At 33.0% G+C, this 8,355-nt stretch overlaps 1 protein-coding gene and 1 pseudogene across 1 annotated transcript; both read left to right on the top strand.

Moving 5' to 3' along the window:
• Positions 1-1,993: 1,993 nt before the first annotated feature.
• On the top strand, positions 1,994-4,691 carry LOC117272995 (uncharacterized). The gene is made up of 8 exons (XM_070194699.1): positions 1,994-2,097; positions 2,174-2,258; positions 2,346-2,482; positions 3,538-3,695; positions 3,782-3,895; positions 4,186-4,380; positions 4,486-4,536; positions 4,611-4,691. Exons 5-8 carry the CDS (start codon positions 3,797-3,799, stop codon positions 4,689-4,691), a joined length of 426 nt encoding a protein of 141 aa, XP_070050800.1. The 5' UTR covers positions 1,994-2,097; positions 2,174-2,258; positions 2,346-2,482; positions 3,538-3,695; positions 3,782-3,796.
• An 11-nt stretch (positions 4,692-4,702) lies between these two features.
• LOC104095902 (uncharacterized) lies at positions 4,703-8,020 on the top strand (annotated as a pseudogene).
• Positions 8,021-8,355: the final 335 nt, after the last annotated feature.

The raw sequence follows: 8,355 nt of genomic DNA, 5'->3' as shown, positions 1-8,355 counted from the left end.
CGATAATTATGATTTAATTATGAAACAAACAATGACAAATAGCAAATTATTATGGAAATTAGGGAGAAAATAGACAGTTTAATATTTAATATGCTAAATGTCAAATAACAATTAAAACACATAATTCAAATAGCATGTAACAATTAATGCATGAATTCAAGAATTAATATTTGACAAAGAATAGGAGAGAAATAATTATTATAATAATTAATTTATGATTTAAAATAATTTATGATTTTTCAAGTAAGCAGGCAAACAATTAATTTGACTATGTATAGACACTCGTCACCTCGCCTATATGTCGTTCACATGCATTTCACATAACAAATAATTTAAGGGTTCTATTCCCTTAAGTTAAGGTTAACCACGACACTTACATCGCTTTGCAAATTCCAATCAATTACTCGACCACAGCTTTTCCTTTTAAATTTATCTCCAAAAGCTTCAAATCTGTTCACAAACAATTCGATATACTCAATATGAATCATAAGAATTAATTCCATATGAATTTACTAATTTTTCGGATAAAAATCTAAATTTATTTAAATATTCGACAGTGGGACCCACGTCTTAAATCCCAAAAAACTCACAAAATTCGAATACTCGTTCCGCTACGAGTTCAACCATACAAAAATTATCCAATTTCGATATCAAATGGACCTTCAAATCCTAAATTCTCGTTTTTGGAAGGTTTTATAAAAATCTGATTTTTGTTCCCTAGATTCACGAATTTATGATGTAAATGAGTATGGAATCATGAAATATAATCAATATAGGATAAGAAATACTTACCCCAAGAATCATACTCTTAATCACCCATCATTACCCAAACTCGAAATTGAAGATTAGGGGTTAGAACCTTACCTCTTTGATGAAGAACTTGAGGAATTTCTTATTGGTTTTCAAGGCTTGGACAATAATGTGATGAACAAGACACTTTATCTACTTACTCTCTCTAGAACACTCTCACTTCTCTCTAAAATCATCAGATAAATGCCCCAAAATAAATCCCAAAGCCTATTTATCAAAATGGGATCGGGTTATGAAAGTAGAAAAATTATCCCTCCGAAAATAGGTATGCGGTCGCATAATGGACCGCACAATTGGTGTGCGGGTCGCAAAATGATCGCATAAATCGGTGCCCAGAACTGGGCTGTTCTGGACCAGTTTGCGGTCGCATAACCATTTTGCGATCGCATAATGGTCGCAAAATCACATTCTGTTAGCCTTTGGTAATTTGGTCATAACTTCTTGTAGGAATGTTCAAATGACGAACGGTTTAAAGCGTTAGAAACTAAACTCAAAGATCTTTCATTTGATAGGTAATATACCATACACAACTTCGTATCATGAGAGTTATGCTCATTTGAAGTTAGCTTTTGTGCGAACTCACTTGAAACTTTAATCTTATGAAATTTCCAACTTCTACATTCGATGCCGAAACCTATCGAATCAAGTCCGATTGACCTCAAATTTTGCACACAAGTCATAAATGATATAACGGAGCTATAAAAAATTTTGGAACTGAATTCCGACTCCGACATCAAAAAGTCAACCCCGTGGTCAAACTTGAAAATCTTTAGCCTTTAAATTACTAGTTTTCGTTAAATGGTCATAACTTGAGCTAGGGACCTCCAAATTAAATTCCGGGCAGACGCCCAAGTCCCAAATCACGATACGGACCTACTAGAACTATTAAAATACTGATCCGGGTTCGTTTGCTTAAAATATTGACCAAAATCAACTCCGTTGAGTTTTAAGGCTCTATTTCACATTTAATCCATCTTTCACATAAAAACTTTTCGAAAACTTTTACGGACTACGCACGCAAGTCAAGGAATGATAAATAGTAATTTTTGAGGTTTTAGAACACATAATTACTTATTAAATTTAAATATAACATTTTGGGTCATCACATAAGACCAGCACTTTTATGAATGCAGAACTTGAAGATCATGAGTAAGGTTGCGTATATGAATTTACTTTGTTTTATATTTTGGGGAGAATTCGTAGACCAGATCTTGCCACATTTAGAGGGATCACCCCATCAGCCAATCATAGTTGTTATGCAGCTGATAAAAGCTCACAAATTTCAAGGTATTTCTATTGTCTTGATGACATGGGAATTTATTTTATGTTAACTTTTTGGTTCATAAACTAAAGTTATATATAGGCAAATATTCTGTGCTTAATACTTGGCATGCCTCAAAGCTCTGGATTAACCCGGATCTTCCTCAAGCTGTTGATTTTAAGTCCAGGTTAGTTATTTGATAAATTAAGTGTATGTGGATACTAAAAAAATAATTGTTTATTGTTAAAACTAATACAACCTTGCGTAAATACAGACCGGCAAGTGTGAATGAAGCTAACTCTTTTGAGGATTAGCCAAATACCTTCTCAGCGTAGTTATTATGTTTCTGATGAGTTGGCTACTGGAACTGTAGAAGTTAAAACTATTAGAGAATTGGTCGACTGCATGAAGGTGATTAATCTATTAAACTCCTTTAGTACTGAACTTATGTTATGTTGTGTATTTATAACACTGTTACATCTAAAAATACTATTTGTTTTCCTAAATGTGCACATATATGTTTTTTAGAATCCCTGTTGCATAAGTTTATGAGCACTACAAAATCTGAATATAGAAATATCAAAGATAGAAAGCCAAGAATTATCCCTTCAACTCCAGAAGGAAAACATTCTGTAGTTGTTAAAAGAATTTAACCTCATACATTCAATAACTCATTTAATGGGCACCTTTTGACCAAGCAGATTAAACAAGACCTGACCTCAAGTATATCTTGCATTTTAGTCACATGGGCCAGACAAACAAGAATAGATGAATGAGATCACAACATAACTGGAAGTTGGAAAATCTCAATACACTTTTTTAAGATCTCTTCTGCCAAGCTTATTCCCCTTCTACAAATTCTCCCAAACTTATATAGCAAGCACAGAAATATTATAGAACAAAACGAGCAGCAATAATCTAGAGGCGGGGAGATAATTCAGCACCCTATATTAACTATCAGAAAAAAATAAATGAGTGCCCTATATTAAAAACTGAAACAAGAATGTGAAGGAATATAGACAGACCTGTCTGGCCATAAGCAAAACATGTTGCTTTTGTGCGCTGAAAGATGGTAGGAATAATTGGTTGCACAGTAGGTCGATAAACCTGCAAAATATTGCTTAAGGTACAACCATGATAGGAAACTGGAAACCAACACATTAAGCTGGAAATGCTTTACATATGAAAGAACAGAAGTATGAGATAGTAGAGGAAAGCGATGATAAAATACCACTCCTTGAAAAGTAAAAAGCTAAAGGTAGTTCAAATAAATTTTTGACATAATCTCTGAACAAACACATAAATCAGTTGTCTTTGTGATTAGTATTTTCATTTGTAAGATGAAACAATACCACATCATTTGTAACATGTTCATCTAGGACGACATCAAAACAGAACTCATGTTTCTCCACATCTAGGACAATCAAGTTTGCTAGATACATTGCTACAACTTTACTTCTTTTCAGGAAGGACACATTTGGATTGTTGCGACTGTAGTGAATCTGCTACTTGAAAAAGAATGGTCATATTTGGGGTGCAAGAGATGCTCGAAGAAGGTTGATAAAATTGGAAGTAAATTCCACTGCAAGAAATGTGACCGCCTTGATAGTTCTGCCACTCATATGTTTGATAAGCTTCTCTATTTACTTAAAAAATTAAATAAAACTAAAGTTTCAATTTCTTATTCTAAACGTTTCTTTCGGGTACAAGCTTCAAGTGCAAGTAATGGATCGCACTGGTTTTATATCTTTGTTGCTTTGGGATCGTGAAGCAACAAACCTCATTGGGAAGTCTGCTAATGAGTTAAATGAAAGTTCAATTGAGGTATGTTTTTTTTATTTTAATTGTTAGTATATTTTTTCAATAAACGTAAAAAGGTAAATATGTTATATTTGCAAAATTATAGTAAAAATTCTAGACATCAAAAACACCCTTAAAACATATTAGAATTGACCATTTGTTATATCACTCAAAAGGAAGAGCTCTATTATTGTTTTTGATACCATTCCTACCAGAATGAAAAGCAGGCTAACGATTTAAGGGATGGTTTAGTAGTTGTACTTTTTTTTTTAATTTTTTGTGTTTTAGCACTTCTAACACTAATCCGGTCTTAGACTTCTTGTGCTGTTGATGAGTGTTCTTATCCAGTGGAGTTGTATGATATTCTTAACAAAAAAATCCTGTTTAAAGTGACTGTTAAGAACTCCAACATTAAAGTGCATGCGAAAGTTTATAATGTTGTTAAGATCAGCGAGGACGATAACCTTATACAACAATATAGTCAATCTCCACAAGATGATACATTCACTGTATGTGATCGTTACTCAAATACTTCATAATATACCAATTTTTCTTTTGATTTTATATAAGGGATTATCAAGTTTAAATTAATTATGTTATTATTTTCTTAATAGGACCCTGATTTTGAGTGTGAACAACACACTGATGCAGACACAACTTTCAAGGTAACTAATTCAAACTTTGCCTGTATAGCTTCTTATATACAATATGGTTTTGATAATTTATTTTTTCTTTGTAGGATTCAATGGCTGATAATGAGATGACTTATCCTGCAAAGACCCATGCCAAAAAGATAAGTACAAACATCTCCATACGATAAGTACAGACCCATGTGATTCTGCAAGAAAATCTTCTCCTTGCATGCAGAACGGAAGATGTACCAAGCATTTTCCAAAAAGGTTTGTTGAGTCAACAACAATTGATGAAGAGGGTTATCTTGTTTATAGGCGAAGGGATAATGGTAGAACTATCAAAAATGATGGTATTGACTTGGATAGTAGGTATGTGGTGCCTCACAATCGGTTCTTATTACTTAAGTATGGTGCTCATATTAATGTGGAATGGTGCAATCAGTCAAGATCCATTAAGTACTTATTTAAGTATATTAACAAAGGAAATGATCGTGTTACTGATGCTTTTTCTCAAAGTGTGCAAGAGGAAGATTCATCAAATATTGATGTAATAAATATGTATTATGATTGCCGATACATATCACCATGTGAAGCTGCGTGGAGAATAATCAAATTTCCAATTCACCATAGAGAACCTCCTGTGGAAAGATTATCATTTCATCTTCCAAATGAACAAAATGTTATATTCTCCGATGATGATCCAATTGATGATATTGCTAATAGACCAAGTGTAGGAGAATCAATGTTTTTAAGTTGGTTTGAGACAAATAAAACATTGCCAGAAGCAAGAGAATTGACTTATGCAGAATTCCCTCTTAAGTTTGTTTGGAAGAAACAATTGAAAAGATGGGAGAAAAGAAGAACTTCAACATTTTCCATTGGAAGAATTTTCTTTGTTCTGCCTGGAACTGGCGAATTATATTATCTCAGATTGTTGTTGAATGTCATTAAAGGTCCAAAATCCTATGAGGATCTTAAAAGAATCAACAATCATAACCATCTCACTTTTAGAGATGCATGTTATGCACTTGGGTTATTGGATGATGATAAAGAATATGTGGATGCCATAAAGGAAGCAAGTAACTGGGGAATGCCATCATATCTTAGGCAATTATTTGCTATGTTGCTGTTATCCAATTCGATGTCTCGGCCAGAATATGTTTGGCAATCGACATGGCAATTATTATCGGAAGATATTCTCCATGAAGAAAGAGTATTGTTGAATAATCCAGGTACAAATATCAGCTTCCTATTTTCAAGTTATCAAATAATTTCTTTTTATATAATTTCAGTGTCTATATGAGGATATTAAGTAGTTATTTGTAGCATAATAACTAAATATAGTTATAAAGAGGATAAAAGGATAAAAATTACATGCATATATATTCTTATAGTTATTTTAGTGTACACGTGAGTATATAACCAGTCTAGCTCCAAGTATATTTAAAGGGTTAACATATTGAGTCTTTAATAACTCCACGACTAAATTTTGCACAAAATTTAAAACAAAATCTGCAAATTTTGAACGAAAATATAAACTTCTATATGAAACTCTTTGTATTTGATTTCTTTACTTAATTTTTTATAATTGATATTCTTTAATTTATGACCTTTATGTTTAAGATAATATGGAGTTTCACGACATAGCATTCATAAGTTCTTTGTTGTGTAAATCATTATTATAAGCAAATAACCTAACTAAAAAGCTAAATTAAATATACCTTATTAGTGTAATCATGTAATGTATTTTTTATATTATGGTTATTTAAATTCTATAATTCTTTTTGTTCTTTGAGAGGCAGAGCTAACAGATGATGAATTGAAAAATCGTCGTTTACAAAAGTTGGAAAAAGTTTTGAAAAGCTGTGGAAGAAGTTTTCAGGATTTTCCAATAATGCCAAGACCTCTTTACAATGAAGGAGAAGTTGACCATAGCAATAGGTTAATCCTTGATGAATTGCGTTATAATCGTCGTTCTCTGTTAGAGGAACAACAATAATTATTAATGAATTTGACAGTTAAACAAAAGTCGGTCTATGACAAAATTATGAGGGCAGTGAATGAAGCCAAAGGTGGATTCTTCTTTTTGTATGGTTATGGAGAAACTGGAAAGACTATTATTTGGAAGACTATGTCTTCTGGCATACGATCTAGAGGAGACATCGTGTTAACTGTTACATCAAGTGGAATTGCATTTTTTTTGTTATCAGGTGGTAGAACATCTCATTCGAGATTTGCAATCCCTCTCAATCCAACTAAAGATTCAACATGCAATATAAAGCAAGGTAGTCCTCTAGCAAATTTGATTATAAAGACAAAGTTGATTATTTGGGATGAGGCACCGATGATGCATAAATATTGTTTTGAAGCTCTTGATCAAACTCTTAGAGATATTCTTAGATTTAAAGACACATCCAGTGCTGATAAACCTTTTGGAGGTAAAACAGTTATTCTTAGTGGCGACCTCACACAAATTTTGCCTGTCATTGCAAAAGGATCTAGGCAAGATATTGTTAACGCTACTCTTAATTCTTCGTATTTGTGGACTCACTGTGAAGTCTTAAATCTAACAAAGAATATGAGGTTACAAAGAGATCAGTTAGATGCACATTTGGATGAGTTAAAAAAATTTTCTGAATGGATTTTAGCAATCGGTGATGGAAGGATTGGGAGTTCCATTGATGGCATTGAGAAAGTCCAAATCCCCGATGATCTTCTCATAAATAATTGTGATGATCCAATATCGACAATTGTTGAAAGTACATATCCAGATTTCTTTAGCCATTCTAGTGACATTGATTACCTCCAACAAAGAGCAATTCTTGCTCCGACTCTTGATATGGTTGAGTCGATCAATGAATATATGGTTTCACTCAATCATAGTCATGAGAAGACATATTTGAGTTCTGATACAGTTTGTATGTCTGATCATTCTTTTTCAGCTTTGGAGCACGTACATACACCTGAATTCCTAAACAGTATTAAATGTTCTGGAATTCCAAATCACTCTATCACTTTGAAGGTTGGTGTTCCTGTGATGTTGCTGAGAAATATAGACCAGTCATCAGGATTGTGTAATGGCACGAGGTTGATCATCACAAGACTTGAAAATCGGGTTATTGAGGCCAAGGTTTTATCGGGTAATGTGGCTAGACAAAAAGTGTTTATCCCGAGAATGACGTTGACACCATCAGATGCAAGAATACCTTTTAAGTTCCAGCGAAGATAATTTCCAATTGTTGTATCTTTTGCCATGACAATTAATAAAAGTCAAGGCCAGTCATTGTCTCATGTGAGATTATTTTTGAAGAAGCCAGTATTTACTCATGGACAACTGTATGTTGCTCTTTCACGTGTGACAAGTAGAAAAGGGTTGAAGATTTTAGTTTATGATGATGAAGGCCAAATAACGAATGAAGCTAGAAACGTGGTGTATAAAGAAGTTTTCCATAATTTAGTTTGAGATGAATCTAGAAATGGTGGAACTATCAGGTATTTACAATATATTTTTCTGATTTCTATAATTGCTTTAGCTTTTGAGTAAATATTACTGTTGATTATATTTTCACTGTATAGTAGTTGTAAATGAATTTAAACGTGTAATTCTTTTTTAAACGTGTAATTCTTTTTTGCCGGAGTAGGTTTAACTGGTCTGACTCACCTGGATCTCTTTGGAGCTCATATAACAGATGCAGATACAAAGTATGTAACATGTACGTTGAAGCAGCCATTCTCTTTTCTAACTACATCTTAAATTTGCTTTCTTTTCACTTCTACCTTTCACCCCTCCCCTCCTCTTTGGTGCGTATACATAGTTGACCAATTGCACTGTGTACATAGGTAAAATATTAC

Source organism: Nicotiana tomentosiformis, chromosome 2 (genome assembly GCF_000390325.3).
Source record: "Nicotiana tomentosiformis chromosome 2, ASM39032v3, whole genome shotgun sequence".
Classification (NCBI taxonomy): Eukaryota; Viridiplantae; Streptophyta; class Magnoliopsida; order Solanales; family Solanaceae; genus Nicotiana; species Nicotiana tomentosiformis.
Note: the sequence above shows the minus strand (reverse complement) of the source record. Positions and strands in the feature narration are given on the sequence as shown.

Coding starts and splice junctions, on each gene's coding strand:
- LOC117272995 (XM_070194699.1), top strand. CDS start 3,797: ATGGATCGCACTGGTTTTATATCTTTGTTGCTTTGGGATCGTGAAGCA. Junction 3,896..4,185: donor TAAATGAAAGTTCAATTGAG/GTATGTTTTTTT, acceptor ATCCGGTCTTAG/ACTTCTTGTGCTGTTGATGA. Junction 4,537..4,610: donor ATGCAGACACAACTTTCAAG/GTAACTAATTCA, acceptor TTTTCTTTGTAG/GATTCAATGGCTGATAATGA.